The sequence below is a fragment of the Lampetra planeri genome, chromosome 18 (genome assembly GCF_965212315.1).
Source record: "Lampetra planeri chromosome 18, kcLamPlan1.2.h2, whole genome shotgun sequence".
Classification (NCBI taxonomy): domain Eukaryota; kingdom Metazoa; phylum Chordata; class Hyperoartia; order Petromyzontiformes; family Petromyzontidae; genus Lampetra; species Lampetra planeri.
This window is the reverse complement of record NC_136124.1, coordinates 10,468,729-10,490,122: the sequence shown is the minus strand read 5'-3', so window position 1 is coordinate 10,490,122 and position 21,394 is coordinate 10,468,729. Positions and strand designations below refer to the sequence as shown.

The 21,394-nt window shown below is 48.9% G+C and overlaps 1 protein-coding gene across 2 annotated transcripts in view; it reads left to right on the top strand.

The window, feature by feature from the left end:
- The window catches only part of LOC144723636 (spectrin beta chain, non-erythrocytic 1-like), a 155,197-nt gene extending 147,459 nt beyond the window's left edge, over window positions 1-7,738 (top strand). For both annotated transcript variants that reach the window (XM_078602519.1, XM_078602520.1), the window contains 2 exons: window positions 89-131; window positions 2,232-7,738. In XM_078602519.1, the coding sequence (XP_078458645.1) occupies window positions 89-131; window positions 2,232-2,465 (277 nt within the window). In that variant the 3' untranslated portion in view covers window positions 2,466-7,738. The remainder of the gene's footprint in view (window positions 1-88; window positions 132-2,231) is intronic.
- Window positions 7,739-21,394: the final 13,656 nt, after the last annotated feature.

The following is a 21,394-nucleotide window of genomic DNA, read 5'->3' as shown; positions in this document are numbered from 1 at the left end:
GGCGACAAGAGAGACCGAGGAAGGAAGGATGGTGAAACACGCACACGGCTGGCGAAGTAACGAATGCACGTGTTATTGTCACTCGCAGGCTCGAGGATGGAAATGAATTCCTGTTCCAAGCCAAGGATGATGTAAGTTCATATTGCTTACATGTTGTTGATGTGAGCTTTAGATTTTTTTTTTTACATGTCCATATTCTAGTTTTCACTGGTTGGCCTTTCGAGTCATATTTAAACAAATTTTACTGGTCCCAAGATTTTGCACACTCGTTGTTGACCTTACAGGTAAAGTGTGGATCATACCGATGGTTGGGTTCAAACTTACAAATGGCACGATGCCCCCTCACACGCAATAGTTTTTTTTTCCGGGCGCTCCGGTTTCCTTTCCACATGCATACACGCCCGTTGAATTGCTGACAAATGTCAAAAGTTGCCGCCAACTGGGCGTACGCTTGACGCAGCGTCGTTCTGTCCGTCTCGGGAATGAAAAAAAATGCCGCCAAGGCTGCGTCGTCCAGCACAGTGGGAAGAATACGTAGCGCCTCCGCATCGGACCACCCCGCGAGCTCGCAAGTGGCGACGAACTGCCGCCGGAAGGCTGCCCAATCACCTCCCGCAGCTGGAAATTATTTGAGAAACGGCAGCCGCTGCGCGAGGGAAGGTGCCCCCGGACGAGCCGTCAGCGGCAGGTCACTTTTGGCCGGACTCGATACCCGCCCTTGGTCGGCAGTGACGGCGGAATCGCCCGTTCGCTGCCCCCGATTCGCAGCCCCCTCCACCGGCTCTTCCTTACCCAGCTGCCCCCCAGTGCCGTCACAGTGGAGAACAGCTCCACGGTGCGCGCGCTGAGCGCCCGCAGCTCTTCTCCAGCCGGCGGCGGCGCGGGTTCGTCGTCCTTCACCCGCTGCCCCGCCGGGATCTTGACTGACGGGGCTCCCCGAGAACCCTCGTCACCGTTGCCCTCTTCGTCCGAGGATGTGCCGATGAGAGCCTTCCTCTTTGCGAACTTCGACATAGCCTACATCCCCCTCAAGGATTCGAAAAAAAAAAAAATCCTAAGAACCGTAAAATATTAAAAAAAAAAAAATTTCCGACACCAAATTTAGTGTGCTAATTCACAGACACTAGGAGAGGTACTCTCTCTCTTTTATACCGGCCTTCACAGCCTTAGGGGAGAACCACATACAAGGTCGAGACAGCCAGCATGCTGCCAGACCCACAGCTTGAAGAGGGCGAAGATCACGACGACGAGGACAGCACGACGAGTTCCATTCCAGATCGCAGCAGCCCCGACTGTGAGTCGGAGCTCGCCTTTTATCCTCCCGAACGTGGCCAGGCTCCGCCCACGGCCCCGCAGCCCTCTGGATCCCCCAGAAGGATCCGTGCCTTGCCCACAGGTGCAACTGGTAGAACGGGCTGCTACCCCTAATTTCATTGTCCACAAATCTCCCAGCGGCACGCACTCCAGTGACTCATTCACTGTCACTACACATGTTACCTGGACTTGTCCTATTACCTTTTAATGGCAAGACTTTACCACGCATAATGCTTACGTATGTCATGTGACCTCCTATAATTTGGCTTTTGGAATGCCACGCAGTGCCGCTTTGCAGCAAGCCTGGCATTGACACCACGGTGACATCAGTACGGTGTTAGTGTTCGTGTGTGTTCGTGTGTGTGCACGTTTGTTCGTCTTTGCATGTATGTATGTATGTGTACAAATCTGGTCGTGTCTGTGTACAAATTTGAATGTCTCTGTGTCCGTGTGTTTGTGTGCACATATCCGTGTGCGTGAATGTGGGCTTGTGGGTATGTCCACATTTGTGGGGAGCGGTAGTGGTTAGCGTGCTGCGCTACGAACCCGGCGACCCAGTTTCGGTTCCCACTCATGGCCACCAACGCCAGTGACGAATATCTCAACCTATTCTGGGCCTCCCCTAGGCCAACTCAGCCCTAAATGAGTACGTGTTGCGACGTGTAAACATCGCCACTGGGTAGACAAACGCAGGTGGTCGGGCGCGGTGCAGGCCACACCACGGTCTCGGTGCGGTGTTGGCCGTACAGAATCAGAATATATATTGATACTGGAGGAAATCCGATGAGCTATGAAGCTCTTTTTCACAGATGTCCACCATTAGGGGCAGGTGGTCGCTAACCGCACTTGACAGTCTGTTAAAGGCCACACGGTTGGCGTGGGGGTGCGGGGTGTCTCTGCCTCTTGTGCGATTGCAGGACGAGATGAACGGCTGGATCAACAGTGTGAGCACCGCCATCGTCGGGGTGCCGGCGGAGGCGAGCGGCGGCGCCAGCGGTGGCGGCGGCGCTGGCGGCGGCGACGGTGCAGGCGACGTGGCACGGGCGCAGACGCTGCCTGCGACGGCCGTGAGTGGCGCCGGCGACGCCAGTCCCGGCAAGCGCGAGAAGGACAAGGAAAAGCGCTTCAGCCTGTTCGGCAAGAAGAAATGAAAAAAAACGGATTGTACAAACCCACACCCACCCACCGGCCCACCAACCCCTGACCCCCACCCATCCCCCCTCACCCCTGCCCCCATAATGACGGTGCTCTCTGTGTAACGCGCGCACTCGGGACGTTTCACGCTGCACTGCACGCCGGGCGCGCTGTAAATCACCGCAAGCCGGCAAGAGAAAAAAAAACTTCCCAGCCGGCCGCAAAAAAAAAAGCCAAATTATTATCGTTTTTTTTCTAAGTTTTTATTCATCGAAACACTCTGGTGGGACGCGGCTAACGGTGACTCGTGTGTGGGGGAGGGCCTCGAGGGTGGCGCGCCCGTGAGATGCCTTACAGTGACGGTCGCGCATCTGCCCCTGCGGCGTTGTTTCTTTTGTGCTTCGCGCTGCTCCCCGTGTTTCGTCCACCGCCTCGAGCGCCGATGGCGACGTCCACGCCCCCACGTGCTACCCCTCGTCCTCCTCCGTCTTCCGTCGATGATTCCTCCGTTGAGCCCTGGCGCTTGGCTTTCACGCCTGCCCCTCCCCCCCGTACACCTGCGCGCGTACCCACGTACGTGCGTGCGCGCGCGTGTTTAACCCTCGTGCCTATCTACGTGCCCCTTGCGGCCAAACGTGGATGGCGGTTCGAAGGCACCGCGGATGCCCCCCGACCTGCTTTGATCGCGCCAACTCCCGCGGTTCGCCGCCAACTCCCGTGCGCGCTGGCGAGGTCGGGATTTGAGCTTGGCGGCGATCGTCCTGTGGCTCAGTCTGCCCCCTCCTGTAGGCGCTCCCCGGTGAAGTCAGCTGCACTTGGGGGGAGATTCTCTCCTACGCTGTCCGTTGAGGGTAGAGGGGGCCCTCCTTCTCTCCGAAGCGGTCGCTCGGTTTGGGGAAACCTTGACCAACCCCGATCTCTTACTCACTCCCGGCCTTCCCCAGGTCCGTTACAAGCTCCTGCACGAGGTTGAGTCGGCGGCCGAGTGAAACGACAACGACAACAACAAAAAAGCGCGCGTGTGTGCGTGCGCGCGTGTGCGCGTGTGTGTGCGCGTTTGATGCAATTTTGTTAACTCTGAGCTTTGTCCAAATTGGGTCACAGATTGTGGCAGTTGGCACAGAAAGAGGATGCAGCGTGTTTCAGTGTGGTGCTCTGAACAGATGGCAGTGTCGCTGTCCACACAGTTTCTGCGCTGCCGTCGATGTGTACAGGACTTTTTCCTTTTGTGTTTGGGTTTTTTTCTTGTTTTTGTGCCAGAAGTGTGCGACGATGTAGATACAAAATGACTGGAAGACGATGGCAGGGGGCGGGGAAGCTCGCGGGGAGATTTGAGACGAGAGAAGGTGTAGGATGTGTACAGGAAAGTGGAATTTGTGATCTGTGTTGGGTCGATTGAATGTGGATTAAGAGAATAGCTGTGTGTCATGAAGATGCGCAAGTTAGACCGGAAAGCTTTCGAAGGTGTTTTTTTTTATACAAATGTTTTTAAAAGCATATGGCCTATATTAGAGTAGGCGATAAGCCAAACTGAACAGCTCTCAATTGCGTTAGAGCATTGCTTTTCGAACTTAATAGCCGGGAGTTCGTATTTTCTTTTGCACCATTTAATCTTTTGAAGGGCCCCGTGTATTTCCCCTTTAATTTGTTTGACTTTTATTCTCAAGACTGAACTCTCCTCTTGAGTATGATTAGTTTGTGCGTGTGCCTGAGCCCTGTGCCTCTTGATTTATACCTTTGAACTGGCAGGTTGGTGGAATTGCGACGCATGGAAATATAAATATTTTATTCTGCGTAGCCGTGAAATATCTCGAGTCTCACGAAGGGGCGGCTGGGGGCGGCAGGGAATCTAACATCGCCCTAATGACGCCACGGTGGCGAGATGTTAACTACCTCGACTGGTATGCAGGAGGTTGTGAGTTCGATCTCGGACCCGAACGCCTGTTGTATATTTGGAGTTGGCATTGTTCTCTCCGTGGTCGCGTGGACTTTTCTCCGGTCCCTTTGTTTCCCCTCCACGTTTAGATCAACAAGCGTTTAGAACAATTGGCTGCTATGAATATCCACATGGTGATAAGCCACTTCGTCGAGCTATCATTCGTGATCGCCAGGTCACTTCTGAAAAAGAGTTACATAGCTCAGGTGGGTCTATCCTCATAAAATAAAAATAAAATATTTGAGATTGATGACAACAACACGAGTGGGAACCACGCGATTATCTTGGCGCCCCGCTCGACACGAGGAGAAGGAACGTCCTGGGATTGTACACATACTTGCCGAGGGCTCGCACACTACAACACTTGGCGATGGGCCAGCGGCGGCCGCGCGTTTTATCATCCCCGTTCGTGTAGAGCTTCAAGTCTTCTCTCTCCGCTTGAGTGTGGCCGCCGCCGCCGCCTTTCGGTTCGACACTCGCAGCGAGCCACCGGCTGCAGCGTTCGTCGAGAAACGGTCGCCCTTGTCGCCGACCTCGCATTTGTTGTCGTCGTTTTCACTCATGCCGTATCGTTGCCGTTTACTGTTCACGTTAGCGTTGGGGTTTTTTTTATTTTTTAAACGGACGTCAAGTTTTATTGCTGCATGTTCCTCTGATTTGTCTTCACGGGGCAGCGTCCCGGAATGTCTGTGTCCGTGCGTCGCACGCGGACGCGGGGACGTTAACGCTCGCAGGCCGCCGACTGATATCCCACCGGACACATCGCCGATGTGTATGTACGCATGTTTGAACTTATTTCGCACCGTACGTAGCCAGCCGCGTTAATCGGAGGTGTGGAATATCCCACCACAGCCACACTGATATCACACCAGAACGATACTGATATCCCCATAGAACACCACCGATATGTCAGCATAACCACGCTGTTATGCAACCACAAGATCACCGATATCCCACCAGAACCTCATCAACATCCCACCAGGACATCACACTCAGACGCAAGCCCTCGAGAGTGAAAGTGCGGCCGTGTTATTTTATTCTTCCAGTAAACTGACCACTTTAGTTTCACAGAGCGGTGATGTTATAAAGGTATATGTATTAACTTAGATAAATATATTAAATGTGAAGGAATTTATTAAACACAGTACTCAATATTTTTTTTGTTGGGATAGTGGGGTGTGGATGGGGGGTAGACACTCTGCAGAGCTTTAGTAGAGGGGGGGGGGGGCTAGGTTGCTTGCTTTATGGATGGCCGAATGGTAAGAAGTTATTGGCTTGTATGCCTGCTTGCTTGCTCGCTTATCGACTCAACAAAAAATATACATAGATATAACAACAACAACAAACCACAACCGTTTCTTTTTTGTAATTATGTCGGTGAGAATGTTGGGGAGCGATGCCCGGCCCGGCGACCAAGAGCGCAGCGCTCGCCGGCGTCATGTCTCACCAACCAGGCGGCTCCGTCCGGCTCTCTCCTTACCCACGGTGGGACGGATCGCTTTGAAAAGAGAGAGAGGAGTGTGTGTGTGTGTGCAAGTGGGAGAGAGAAAAAAAAACTCACGGGGCTGCCGAATTATTTCCAAAGCTCACGAAGCGGTTCGCTGCAGAAGATGATGCTCGCTTGCCGCTGCCATGAAAACCTCCCTGACACTTGCACGCGTCTCTCTACAAAGCCGCTAGCAGCGGGGAGCGGTGGCGCAGCGGTTAGCGCGCTGCGCTACGAACCCGTGCGACCCCGAGTTTGATTCCCGCTCGCGGCCAACATCGGGGACGAAACATTTGAACCGGTCCCTCGTCTCTCCCAGGTCGACTCGGTCTCAAATGAGTACCTGTTGTAGCGGTGTGCAGTCAACGTCTGGTTGCGATGTGTAAACATCGCCACTGGGGAGACAAAGGCGGCGTGGCGTGGTGTTGGCAGCCATCCCGCTCGTGTGCCGTGCCGGCCTTAATAGGTGCTCGCTAACCGCACTTGCCCCAACAGTCTGTTAAAAGCTATACTGAGTGGGGGTGGGGGGGATCGTTGTCTAAGGTCTGACGAATAACTCGCAGAGGAGCGACTGCATACTCAACGCACACCACGGATGATGTGACACGCGCGTGAAGTGTGTTGGACAGTGGGCGAAGAGATGAGGATGTGAAATGAAACAAACATAGGAATGATAGCGGTGCTTAGGTAATGCTAACGACACACACACACACTCATAACCTACTAAGCAAAAAGGTGGTAGTATATTTAAGCAAGCTGTTCCATTATGCATGGTATTGGGCTTCTAGCTATTACAAGTTTTCCCAGGTAGGACGTTTAGGCCGACAACAATTAACTTTTTTCTCCTTGAAAAAGACGTCTCACTCTCGCTATTGTTTCATTCCCTCGTTCTCTCTCCCACTGCCCCTGCCCCCCAACCCCCGGGTGTCTCCTGAGTCGTGCGCGCTCGGGGCCACATCGGTCTGCCAGCTCATCCCAGACACGCGCGTGTCGCGTTGAGGACGCGGGGAGCTGCGCGCTTGTTAAAAGGGGGGAACGCGTGCCCTGGTGGAATCGCCATCCGAGCCGTACCGAGCATTCGAATGCGGCGAGTGATGAACACCAGCGAGAGTAAAAATGTTAACTGAGAACTTTCGTGACTTGCAGGGATTCATATTAGATTTCGATTGAAAGCTTTCGTGACTGCAGGGATTCATCTTCTTGGTTCTTTCGGTAAAGTCACGTAGAAGGGAAGTAATACAATTATGAAAATAAAACATCATAAAATAATTCTCACGACGTTTCGGCCACAACGCAAGCGGCCGTCCTCAGGTGATTCATATTCCTGGGTCTTTCGGTAAAGTCATGTAGATAGAAGAAAAAAGAAAATTAAAAATTAAAGCAGAAAAAAACCCACGGCATCGCTTGTGTTGCGATCGACACGTCGTGGGTTTTTTGCTTTTTAAATTTATGTTTTATTTTATTTTTTTATTTTCAATCTACGTGACTTTACCGAAAGAACCAAGAATACCAGCGAGATTCGTCATTTCCGACCCAGGCGCCCCCCCCCCCCTTTTTTGTAATGCGAAGCACGCGGAGGCATTTCAAACATTCTCCGCATTTGTAAAACCGGGGGGGAGGGGGGGGGGGCGATGAGTGGTTGAGGTCGACATTCTCAATCTGGTCACAGGAATCGGGAGATGAATTCGAAATTTCAAACGCGCGTTAGTGGTCTGGGCAGCGGCGACCCCCCCCCCCCACTCCCTTTCTCCCGTCGGGATGAGCTGACGGAATGAGCGCTGACGAAAACTGGAAGCCCCCCCCCCCCCTGTACGTGTATAATTACTACCCTTTGAGCCTAATAAAGCATTACCATTATGTACTTTTAATCACGGCCATCCCTGAATTTGTGTCTCGCGTGTCGCGGTGTGTGTATAAAAAAAAACATCGCCGCTGGGGGAGACAAAGGCGGTCGGGCACGGTGCTGGGCCACCCGCCCCCTCGTGTGCCGTGCTGGCCTTCGTCAGGTGCTCGCTAACAGCACTTTGTCCCCAAAGATCTATTCCGGCTACAAGTGGGAATCTCTGCATTTTTTGTCGATGGTAGTGATTTCATTTGCCGCACAGGCCAGGTATATCACACAAAGTAATTAAACGTTAAGCCACGTGTTTTTTTTGTGTACGTGGATTCTCCTATGGATTATTGTGACCCACGTTGTTTTTTTGAAGGCGTCATTGCTCCTTTACTGCTGCCTTGTGCCTCGGCGGCTCCACGTGGCGCTGTCGTCGTTTTGACGTTCGCGTTGGCTTTCTGGGCCAGGCAAAGGTGGACCCGGGGTGAGTCCGCCTGCGTTCATTGGTGAGCGTTCCGATATGGGGCTGTGGTTGAGGACACAGAGCCGACTCAATCAAAAGGAGCCATCGCACGCTTTCACTGCAGCTGCCGAGTGCGCAAATGGCATCGTTCTCAACGTTCAACGCGAGCTGATGCCATCATGTCCATATGTTGAACTTCTTTCGTGCTCATCGGAGGTGCGGGGAAAGGGCAAAACAAATGAACACAAAAAGCAGCTTGAAAGAAGCGAGTTTTCAATCGAGACGATTTTAAAGTGCATCGCTCCAGTGGCTTCCTGATATCGGAAGGAACAGCGTTCCAAGACGGCCGCAGACGCGCATCCGCAAGCGCGCGACGCTGCGACATTTTGGCTCAAACGGCAATAGCAACGCCACACACCACTCGGAATCATGGACCAAGCAAACTTGTCTTGCAGCTGACTAAGAGACATTAAAGCAACTGAGGCCATTTCCTGGCGAGCTGATCTGGACTTAGACGTTAAAGGATTCGAGGGGCAGTTTGGCAGTGATTGGCACGCTGCCGCTGTGAACTCGCTGGCCTGGGTTCGACTCCCGGCCAACTGCTATGTACGTAAAGCAGCTTTCGCATCGTACATAGCCAGCCGTGCTAATCGGAGGTGCTAACTCGAGTCACGAGTGATATTTGAGGGGCCATACCGCTTCACCAGCCCACGCTGACCAGCGTAGTGAAGTATGGTAAAAAGAATCCGCATGACCAACATTACATCAATTGAAGGACGTTAGTTTAATTGTCCTGCCAGCCACACACAACAAGAATGATACAAATTGGGCGGCTGACGGTAATGAAACATCAGCAGCTATGCAAGTTGCCAGTTTTAAATCCCCCAATAGCCCATCCGTGAAGCCCTGCCGCTGCAGTCTGTAGGTCGTCCAGTGGAAGGCGCTGTTGAATATTTAAACACAAAATTAACAACGCATGCGAAACTTAAACGTTTCACATCCCCCAACAAAGATACCCCGTATAGCCTTAACAGACTGTTGGTGCAAGTGCTGTTAGCGAGCACTTATGAAGGCCGGCACGACACACGAGGGGGGTGGGGTGGCCAACACCACGCCCGGCCGCCTTTGTCTCCCCAGTGGCGATGTTTACACATCGCAACCAGGTACATATTTGAGGCTGAGTCGACCTAGGCGAGGCCCAGGACCGGTTCAAATAATCGTCACTGGTGTTGGCCGATGAGCGGGAATCGAACCCGCGTGGTCAGGTTCGTAGCGCAGCACGCTAACCACGCTACACTACCGCCCCCCCCCACCACACACAACCGCACACACAACCGCACACACACAGACACAACCGCACACACACACGCGGGTATATGTGTATTTATTTATAGACATCATCCGCTTCATTATTTCGTTGTGTTTTGTGATGCAGGTGAAAAACGCCCACCGACCACAGCTCCCTTTTTTCCCTGGTGGCAAACATTTTTACTTTCGTAGATTTTTTTTATTCCACCGCCGACGGATGGGATGCGGGGTGGGGTGGGTGGTGGTGGAAGAAAAACATTTCCACGCAGGTTTCCAAAACATAAAAACCCATGAAAGAGCAAACATGAGCTTTGTCTGATATTTAAATGAAGGCGCTTGAAACGCCCATGCAAATTGGCTGGCACGTACTGACTTTGACGCGCTCTCCGCGGTAGGTGGTGGTGCGATTGGTGGTTTGATTCCTGGCACAGGTGGCGCAAATAATGAACCCGAAACATAGTTCTCTTAAGCCTCGAACATTGCTTGCCTCTATATCTACCGGCAGGAAAAGTAAAGGTGCCGCGGTGGCGAGATGTTAACTGCCTCGCCTGGTGTACAGGAGGTCGTGGGTTCAATCCCGACCTTGACGCCTGTTGTATATTTGGAGTTTGGTATGTCTCTCTCTCGGTGGGCACGTGGATTTTTCTCCGGGTCCTCCGGTGTTTCTCTCCACATTTAGAAACATGCGTTTAAAACAGTTTACTGCTTTAAATGTCCACATGATAAGCCACTTGAGCTATCGATTGTGGCCAGGTCGCTTCTGAAAAAAAGAGCTATACAGCTCAGTGGGCCTTACCTCGTAAAATAAAAAATAGTTTTAGTAGTTATAAATGGTGGGTGTTTATATTTCCGCAAGTATATTACCAAAGGACTGAGATGAACCGAGACAATCATCGTTTGCAGCCTTCTGCGGCAGGCGAATTTGGCCGGTAACACGACGGTTTCACGCCACAACACCCACCCAATGCATGCCGGCACTATTCAGAACGACGGTTTCCCACACAGTTTTCCCTTCCTACGATGTTTCCACACAGCAGTGTGCGCGCGATGCTGCTGTACGGAAGAGGCTTCATACCGGACACCGTCTACATTTACATTTACAACGTTGGCCACTGAATGGACGAAGGGCCTCATCCATCCAATGCTGTGTTGGGGGGGGGAGGAGCAGTGGTGTTTGACCATATTTCACCACGCCAGTCGAGTGTAGGTTGGTGAAGGGGGGTCCAGGACCGGTTCACACGTATCACTCACGTGGAATCACGTGTGGGTATCCTCCCGTTACATCTCGCTAAAGTGGTTTTGACAGGATCTGAGCAGTTGTGGGGACCTGGCAATTTACTCGACATTAGTGGCGCAAACGAAGCCATAGATTCGATACACACACACACATCGAACTGTACGTGTGTGACTCTATCACGCCCGTTTCATATACGTTGTATGCAATTAGTTCACGTAACGCTACAAAATTGAATAAACGCGAGCGAAACTGTTTTAGTTGACCAGGTAAGGCCCACTGTGCGATATAGCTCTTCTCAGAAGTGACCTGGCCACAAATGATAGCTCAACGAAAAGCCTACGTGTTAAACTCAACGAATTGGCTTATCGTGGTGTAAATGTATAGCAGCGAAATACTCTAAACGCACCTTGATTCTTAATGTGGAGAGAAAAACCGAAGGACCTGGAGAAAAATCCACACGACCACGGGTAGAACACAAACTCCAAATATACAGAGCGTCAGGGTCGGGATTGGGTTTGAACCCACGACCTCCTGCATACCTGGCAAGTGAGTTAACAACTCGCCACCACGGCACCCATCTCGAGGGCTCTGTACACAAACAGTGACCATCTCTATTTGGTAGAGAGAGGTGATCCAATCATGGGACGGAGAATAAATATGTACAGCTTATGCTTGTGGTTCTTAGCATGAGGTGCAAGATGCCCTTTCTAGGAGGTGCGGGACATGGCCAGATTTGTTTAGAAGGTACAAATTAAGCACGAGAACGTAAGTACAACCACTTTGTTTAATCAAACCCTATGCATTTATTAACATTTTACTCTTTTTTACGTTTGAGAACCAAAGGGGTGCAAAGGCTGCAGTCAAGGTTAAGAACCACCACCCTAGGCCCAATGGCCACTGGAGGCGTAATGCACCATAGAAAACAATATCATCCCTCCCCAACTTGAACCACGACCCAGCGTGGCCCATCCAATATCATCCCTCTTCAAATTGAACCACGATCCAGCGAGACCCACCCAATCCCCGCGCTTCTGAAATCGCATCAGTCGTCTCGCCAAGGGCTCAGTGATGGTCGACCGTCTTAAGATTCGCTTGGTTACTTCTGACGGAACGCTGCGTGCTCCGTCAAGATAGCACGGGGACCTCGGCAGTGTCGAAAGAGCCCTCGGAGCTCCATGGACGCTGTGGTGCCACACGCTGAGAACACAGCGATGTGTGCATTACCACCGAAGCAATGCCGGATTATCCTCGTAGCAAAAGTAGCTACATATGCAGTAGCTACGAGCCCCGCACTTTCAAGGGCCCCGCGTTAAATGCTTTCAAGCTATCAATTTCGGTTCAGTGATTTTGCACTTGCTCTATTACAATAGTACTATACTGCCTTCAACTTTTATGAACGACTGGGTGTTTAAGGTTAGCGATTTGTCGTATTTTCTGGCTGTATAGCAAATGACAAATATTGACTTTATCATTCAAGTTAAAATTTTGTGTTTTCATATTTATGCTTTTTTTATTTATTTAGGGCCCCTTTATAACATATGCTACAAGCCCCGCACTAGCTTAATCCCGCACTGCGCTGCGCTAGCAGACAGAGGAAATGTAGTCCAATCCATTGTACTGTACTGTACTATGCGTCCCAACACAATCCATGCTGCCCTTGCAATTCAACAGCTTGCACTGACCAGTGTGGTGAAGCGTGGTCAAACAGCCCCCGTGATGTGAGGGAGTATCCTCATCCAGCAGTGGATTGACAATAAGTACAACGCAAGTTGAATGTTGTTTCACCAAGACAGCCAACAACTGTTGCGTGTGTGTAGTGGGGAGCGATAGTGTGGCGTTTACGAACCCGCCCACTTCCCGCTCACTGCCAACACCAGTGACGGTTATCTGAACCGGTCTTGGGCCTCCCCTAGGTCGACTCAGCCTCAAATGAGTACCTGGTGCGGTGTGTAAACATCACCACTGGGGAGACAAAGGCGGCCGGGCGTGGCGTTGGCCACCCACCCCCTCGTGTCCCGTGCCGGCCTTCATAGGTGCTCGCTAACAGCACTATAATAAGGCTATACGGGGGATCTTTGTCTTTGGTAGGGTCAAATAAGATTTAGGGTTTTTTTCTCCTTTCAGCGAGTGAGCACGTGACGGAGCTTTTTGTTCCCCACGCAATTTTGTTTTGTGTCGCCGGCCCACAATTGTGGCGGAGAGCATTAGATCATTCGATAAACATCACCGAGTACAACATGATAAATATTTATTGGGTCATTTGAAACTAAAAGCTAAGCTTTTTTATTTTAACAGGTAAGGCCCACTGAGCTATATGGCTCAGAAGCGACCTGGTCAGCACAAACAGCTCAGGCGACTTTCCACGTGGAAATGTATTGAAGTGAAAATACGCTTTTTGAGTATCTTGTATTCGTGCGCGAATATTTGCCGCTGCTTCCGAGCCAATCAAACGAGGAAGCAGCCAGTTGTCAGCTATCTGTCAGATTCCAGATGAAATACGCTGGTGCACTCAGTACCTGTTTTATCGATCCTGGTCGATTGTGGTGATGGGGGCTTAGTTTAGACCCTGCACCAGGATGTGAATTCTTGGTCATGACACGGATACTCTGCTGCATCAACGTATTTTGTATCACAGCCAAAATGATAATAATGTCGTGCCAATAACAATAACTTCAAATTGGTCTAAACATGAAAGTGTATAGACGCACGTGGAGGTACGTTGTCTTACGTTGAACTAATTGTGAGCTTTGTTGACACAAAAGTCAGTGGCAAGGGAGATGTGGATTGCAGAGTAAAATATGAGCATTAGGAGAGTGTCAATCTTCATTGGTGGGACTAAACCAGTGGGGGAATTCCACATTCCTTTGGCAGGAGCCAGTCTATCCATAGGACAGCAACTGTTGGCTAAGATTCTGGGATCAGATCCAGGTTCTAGCTGCCTGTGATTATACCAGGTTCTCGGGTGTAAAAAGTTGCACAAAAAACACCCATCACGTTAATAAACGTTGCTAAATTCCAGGTCTGAGAATGAAATAATGTCAGTGTCACCCTCGTATGACAATCTCGCAGCAAAGTGTATGGGGAAGTGTGGCCCCTTACTGCGCAAAGGATACAAATAGTGAGTTGAACAATGTTCACATGTCTTGTGCAAACTCTCTTTTTCTGCAGTGCTCTCTCATAAATGGTTCTCAAGCTGGAATACATTTGGAAAAAATAAACCCTCGAACACAAAATGAACGCGATACCTTCAATTATGTGGTTATATTTCCGTGGGTTACTGAATAACAACAACAACAGAATAAATGTTGTAAGGCGTCAGTGAGTCTACCCAGGAGGAACAGATGCTGTGGTTAAATTCAGCTGTGTTGATTTTACAAGGGTTGCTAATGGAGAGGCAAATGAGAGATTTATTATTATTATATACAAGTAATCGAATGGCTGTGGCTGGAGGATCCTACAATAATTCCCACTGGAGACTTCTAAGCACCCAGAAAGCCATGCGCCTTGATGTTAATTGTAAACCCTTCGGCTTATTACCGACCTCCTGCAACCTTCGTTTATGAATGCAGCACCGCCATCATTTACTTGAAGGCGCGGGAATTTATGTAAAGCCGGCTGTTTTGGTTAACAGCAAACATTTGTGCATATATTTTTTTGTTGGCAGACAATGAGCCTGTTTTTTTGTTATCTCAATGAATGCTAACGTGTTAGATATTTGGTGAAAATAAACAACATGGAATCGAAATTCCAAAGCAATTAATTTGGCCCATTTATTAAAGAAATGTGGTTTCATCTTATGACTTGTGTATGGCCAACGTTGCTAATACTTTGACAATGTTCTTACATTTACGAGAATTACTCCATTTTACAGGGTGGCCCAAACGTGATTTTTTTTCTCCAAGAGACACGCATTATTATACACATTTTATTTTTTATTCACATTTAAGGACAGCTCCCCCCTATTATTATCGTAATCCATTTCCCCAAATTCACTTTTAACAAAAAAACTACGGTGAAATATATCAAAACTATTAACAAAACAATAGAAATGTTACCAACAAATTCCACTTTATAGTTTTGTCCGCTTGGGTATTTAGTTTAGTCTTTATTGCCATTATTGTGCACGCGTGTTCTACATTGTTTAACTTGTGTCTTATGGTGTCTGCACGGAATTGCGTGGCGGGTGTTTCGCCTGTGGTAAAGCAGTGTGATTGATATGAAGCTCATGGAATAATTAATTCAGTGTCGTCTTAATTTGTCTGATCGTTAGTGATCAATCGCGTGTGATCAGAAATATGTTTTGATGAAAGTGTTGCTGCAGCCAAACTAAAAGCACCCACTCCAGATAAATGTCCTTTGCCCATTAATGATGTCTAGTTTTGTAATATAGTGGTTTACGTAATTGTTGTTGAAATGTCAGGTCATTATTGGTGCTGATGTTGTTGATTGAATGTAGGGCAGCAAAGCGTCACTGGGAAATTAACAGCAATAAATCCATACCGTTCCAGTATATCATCGGTGGTTAAAGTGCCGTATATACGTGCGTGTGTTGAACTTCTTTCGCGCCGTACATAACCAACCGTGGCAATCGGAGGTGCTGATTCGTATAGGGAGTAAGTGCCGGTATAACATACGTGCCGGCAAGGATACGGAAGGAATGATAAACCGACGAAATATAAAAATAAAAACATTAACGTGAAAAGCAGATTGTGGTACCACGGTTGATAAATGCAAAGGCCACGATAACACTTAAGAGCCCCCCCCCCTTTTATATTTTAAAACTGTTGGGACAAGTGCTGTCAGTGAGTGTTAAGGCTGTAACGTCGCATAAGAGCGGGTGGTATGGTCGGTACCATGCCCGGCTGTCTTTGTTTCCACACAGTCCTCGATGCTCAATTAAGGCTGAGTCAACCTAGGCGAGCAACGACCTAGGTCGCTCCATGCCTCGCTTGCCGCTGTTTTTAGCCGTGGAATTGAACTCAGGCTGCCGTATTCGTAAGTTAACCACCAATGAATCACCGCTCCCCACTCTAAAGGCAAAGGATCCGCCGTGTATCCTTGCGCGGAATGTTGGGGCAAGTGCTCTTAGCGAGGTGCCCATGCCAAGGAAGACGCACACAGAACCGCACGTGTACATACGTGTGTGTCCTGGGCCTCCCCTAGGTCTACTGAGCCTTGAATGAGTACTGTAACTGGTGCTGTGTGTAAACATCGGCACGGTGAAGGTCCTAGCCGCCCTCACCTCCCCCATGTGCCTTCGTAGGTGCTGGCTGACAGCACTTGCCTCAACGGCCTCTTAAAGGCTATACGGGGGAGATAATCCTTTGCCTTTAGTGTTCGTGAGCAATGCATTTGTTATATCGCAGCCCGTGGTGCGTGTTAATTTGCAATTTCCCAACTCCTTAAAGGGATTGCTATTCATGTAGGAAATACCCAAATTCATATGTTAATGCGGCTTGCCCCATTGTACTAACGATGTGGCTTGTTTATCCGCTGCTGAGCTCCACAGGGACCCCCCCCCCCCCCCGCATCAATACGGCTTCGTATATTAAAACGCGACTGCGACTGGATTCGTGAGGGCCATGGGACGACTATTAAGAAAATAAAAGGTGACCCCCTGTACCTTGCGGTGTGTGCGGTTGAGTACGGGTTGTTTATGCACGTGTTCGGTGCAGTCTGTGGGCTTGTCTGTGCACCTGCCCCAGCAGTATGTTAAGGCTATACTGGGGGGGGGGGTCTTTGTTTTTGTTGTGGGGGACGGTGGCGTAGCGGTTAGCGCACTCGGTTCGTAGCCAACAGCAGTGGCAAATATTTGAATGGGTCCTGGGCCTCCCCTAGATCGACTCAGCCACATATGGGTACATTGAACGGTGTACAAAATCATCTCCACAGGGGAGGCAAACGGGGTCGGAAGTGATGCTGGTCACCCACCCCATTGTGTGTCGTGCCGAGCTTCATAGGGCGATACCAAATAAAACTGAAAACTGAAACTGAAAACTGCTCGGAGGTGGCAAGCTCCGTTTTCGTAAGCATGCGAATGTCGTTAACCTGAGTGTGTTCTGTTATCCATTCGTAGATAACAAAAAAAACCTGCCCAATTGGAACGATTGTGTTGTTAATCTTCCGAACAATGTCAGAAGAGGCAAGACATCAGTACCGAGGTGATTGTGGTGGAAATTCCACAGTGCTATGCCAGGAACACCCGTTGAATTCCCAGCAACTAAGCAGTGCGATCTCACAAAACGGTGCTTAGTTTATTGGCCACAGGAGAATGATCATGCCGAGTAACATGATGATGATGATGATAGTCGTTATCTTAGAATGTTGACCTTAGGCCAGGAATTGACCTTTGCAATCTCACTGTGCTTGGATGAATCTTAAGGAACAACGCCAAACTAAATTCAACCAATTTTGATCATCCAACTTTTCGATGAAAAACAAGTTGCCTAATTTGGGTTTTTATATATTTTTGGAAACGGCGACTCTCAAATGCAACGCGCCAGTGTTGGCCTGACTCTGACGTGGATGATTAGTTTCCACCGCTTGCTATTTCGGTGCGATCAGGCGTCCGGTGGAGTCCCTTATTTCATTATCAAACAAACACAATCAAACAAACAAAAACCAGGGCCATGTAGTCACAGGTTTATTTTCTGACACCGCTTCTGTGGGCTTTGCGGTATTCGTGTTGGTTGTTTTTTTTTAAATTAAGAAACGGTGGAATTTCAAAAGATCACGATAACCGAGTGCGTTACGCGACCACAGGTCTCCCGACCAGCCAATGAGTAACCGTACGAATGCAGTAACCCCTCCGTGGTGTGCTCTGGCGATCATTTACAGGAACAACAGCCACGACACCTGGTCGCGTTTCCTCGCCGGAGAGGCACGAGGAGAAGCGTGGCTCTCCGTGCCGTCGCCACCACCACCCCCCATCACTTGGGTCATTCTCGCTGCTCAAAATGTCTCTTCGCGTTGCCCGCGCTACTTCCTCGAAGGCAGTGCCCACCCCCTCCCCCCCCGGGTATTGGCCCGTTGGAGTGGGGTGGATGGGGGTGGCTGGGAGTGGAGTGGATGGGGGTGGATGGGGGTGGCTGGGGGTGGCTGGGAGTGGAGTGGATGGGGGTGGATGGGGGTGGCTGGGGGTGGCTGGGAGTGGAGTGGATGGGGGTGGATGGGGGTGGCTGGGGGTGGCTGGGAGTGGAGTGGATGGGGGTGGATGGGGGTGGCTGGGGGTGGCTGGGAGTAGAGTGGATGGGGGTGGCTGGGGGTGGCTGGGAGTGGAGTGGATGGGGGTGGATGGGGGTGGCTGGGGGTGGCTGGGAGTGGAGTGGATGGGGGTGGATGGGGGTGGATGGGGGTGGCTGGGAGTGGAGTGGAGTGGATGGGGGTGGCTGGGGGTGGCTGGGAGTGGAGTGGATGGGGGTGGATGGGGGTGGCTGGGGGTGGCTGGGAGTGGAGTGGATGGGGGTGGATGGGGGTGGCTGGGGGTGGCTGGGAGTGGAGTGGATGGGGGTGGATGGGGGTGGCTGGGGGTGGCTGGGAGTGGAGTGGATGGGGGTGGATGGGGGTGGATGGGGGTGGCTGGGAGTGGAGTGGAGTGGATGGGGGTGGCTTCTTTCTGAGCCCTCTAAACTCGCCCGTGATGATTCTCGATCCCCAATCTTTGTGGCTATTTACGAGCGGAGTTGCGGGGGGGGGGGGGGGGGGGGGCACGGGGGGGGGGGGGCAGCCCCCTCTCAAACTGGACACCTTCATGAATTTATTTTTAGTTGTTTACAATTAATATTACACATTCATTCATTATATGCACCCGCGATTAGTAATGTGAGGGACAACGTGAACTCCTGCCCCTCAACACTTAGAAGTTAAACCCCGCTTGTGTGGCTACATTGCCCCCCTCCCCTCCAAGTTGAATTTTGTTTCGCCTGAACCCCAACAAGGTTCTGTAAACGTTAAATGAACATCAGTATTTTAACACAATTGTCAATTTTTTGTGAGGTATATACTAACTTGGCTAGTAACTGCAAGCGAATTATACAAAAATATTGTAATTCAACGGGACGCCGCTCTGCGCGTCTCGCTGTTTGCTCTTGGCAACCACGTGGTCTACGATCACTGCGTTTTGAAAGGTATTTTACATCCTTATGGGTTATCGCATTGAGATTACAATTTTAACGTTGTTATTTTTAATCGGCAGATTCATACAACATGATTATTCACCAATGGCTGTCATGCGTGATACACTTTTACACGTCAATCACCTCACGTGACCCCATTGGGACATTGCCACTTACCCCCAGGGGTCCGCGTACCCCGGGTTGAGAATGACTGGTGTAGTGTATAGTGTAGTGTATAGTGTAGTGTATAGTGTAGTGTATAGTGTAGTGTATAGTGGTGTATAGTGTAGTGTATAGTGTAGTGTATAGTAGTGTATAGTGTAGTGTATAGTGTAGTGTGTAGTAGTGTATAGTGTAGTGTATAGTGTAGTGTATAGTAGTGTATAGTGTAGTGTATAGTGTAGTGTATAGTAGTGTATAGTGTAGTGTATAGTGTAGTGTATAGTGTAGTGTATAGTGGTGTATAGTGTAGTGTATAGTGTAGTGTATAGTAGTGTATAGTGTAGTGTATAGTGTAGTGTGTAGTAGTGTATAGTTTAGTGTATAGTGTAGTGTATAGTAGTGTATAGTGTAGTGTATAGTGTAGTGTATAGTAGTGTATAGTGTAGTGTATAGTGTAGTGTATAGTGGTGTATAGTGTAGTGTATAGTGTAGTGTATAGTAGTGCATAGTGTAGTGTATAGTGTAGTGTGTAGTAGTGTATAGTGTAGTGTATAGTGTAGTGTATAGTAGTGTATAGTGTAGTGTATAGTGTAGTGTATAGTAGTGTATAGTGTAGTGTATAGTGTAGTGTATAGTGTAGTGTATAGTGGTGTATAGTGTAGTGTATAGTGTAGTGTATAGTAGTGTATAGTGTAGTGTATAGTGTAGTGTGTAGTAGTGTATAGTGTAGTGTGTAGTGTAGTGTATAGTAGTGTATAGTGTAGTGTATAGTGTAGTGTATAGTAGTGTATAGTGTAGTGTATAGTGTAGTGTATAGTAGTGTATAGTGTAGTGTATAGTGTAGTGTATAGTAGTGTATAGTGTAGTGTATAGTGTAGTGTATAGTGTAGTGTATAGTAGTGTAAAGTGTAGTGTATAGTAGTGTATAGTGTAGTGTATAGTGTAGTGTATAGTGTAGTGTATAGTAGTGTATAGTGTAGTGTATAGTGTAGTGTGTAGTAGTGTATAGTGTAGTGTATAGTGTAGTGTATAGTAGTGTATAGTGTAGTGTAGTGTATAGTAGTGTATAGTGTAGTGTATAGTGTAGTGTATAGTAGTGTATAGTGTAGTGTATAGTAGTGTATAGTGTAGTGTATAGTGTAGTGTATAGTAGTGTATAGTGTAGTGTATAGTAGTGTATAGTGTAGTGTATAGTGTAGTGTATAGTGTAGTGTATAGTGGTGTATAGTGTAGTGTATAGTAGTGTATAGTTTAGTGTGTAGTGTATAGTGTAGTGTATAGTAGTGTATCGTGTAGTGTATAGTGTAGTGTGTAGTAGTGTATAGTGTAGTGTATAGTGTAGTGTATAGTGTAGTGTGTAGTAGTGTATAGTGTAGTGTATAGTGTAGTGTATAGTAGTGTATAGTGTAGTGTATAGTGTAGTGTATAGTGTAGTGTATAGTGTAGTGTTATGTAGTGTATAGTGTAGTGTATAGTGTAGTGTATAGTAGTGTATAGTGTAGTGTATAGTAGTGTATAGTGTAGTGTATAGTGTAGTGTATAGTAGTGTATAGTGTAGTGTATAGTGTAGTGTATAGTAGTGTATAGTGTAGTGTATAGTGTAGTGTATAGTGTAGTGTGTAGTAGTGTATAGAGTAGTGTATAGTGTAGTGTATAGTGTAGTGTATAGTATAGTAGTGTAGTAGTGTAGTGTATAGTGTAGTGTATAGTGTAGTGTATAGTAGTGTATAGTGTAGTGTATAGTGTAGTGTATAGTAGTGTATAGTGTAGTGTATAGTATAGTAGTGTATAGTATAGTAGTGTATAGTGTAGTGTAGTAGTGTAGTGTATAGTGTAGTGTATAGGGTAGTGTATAGAGTAGTGTATAGTGTAGTGTGTAGTGTATAGTGTCTAGTATGTCATAACTCTCACGTATGATATCATCTTACACATCTAAAAATCACCCGAGGGAAGAATTCAGAGGGCACGGACTCAGCCGCCCTCACAGACCCGAAGCAGAAATTCGTTTCACCATCCCCGCTCTCTCCGCTGCCCTCCTTACAACAATCTATAAACTCCGACCGATATGACAGAAGAGGCATACACCAGAGAGAGAGATTTAGCCAATATCCAGATGTAGATACAAGATAGGGGCGTAGTGATACGAAATAAGATCAGGTACGTGACATAAGATACATCTAGGCTACATGCGTGCTTGTGCTATGATAGGAGAGAGATGCGGGAAAGGTAGAGGTGAGATCGATTGATTGGCATCATCGTCTGTTCTCCTATAAGGGGCCGTCCATAAATGACGTCACGCGATTTTGGACGATTTTTGACCCCCCCCCCCCTTCGTCACACGGCGTCACAAAAAGTCAGACCCCCCCCTCAAATATGACGTCACAAAGCTCTGCCCCCCCCCCCCCCAAA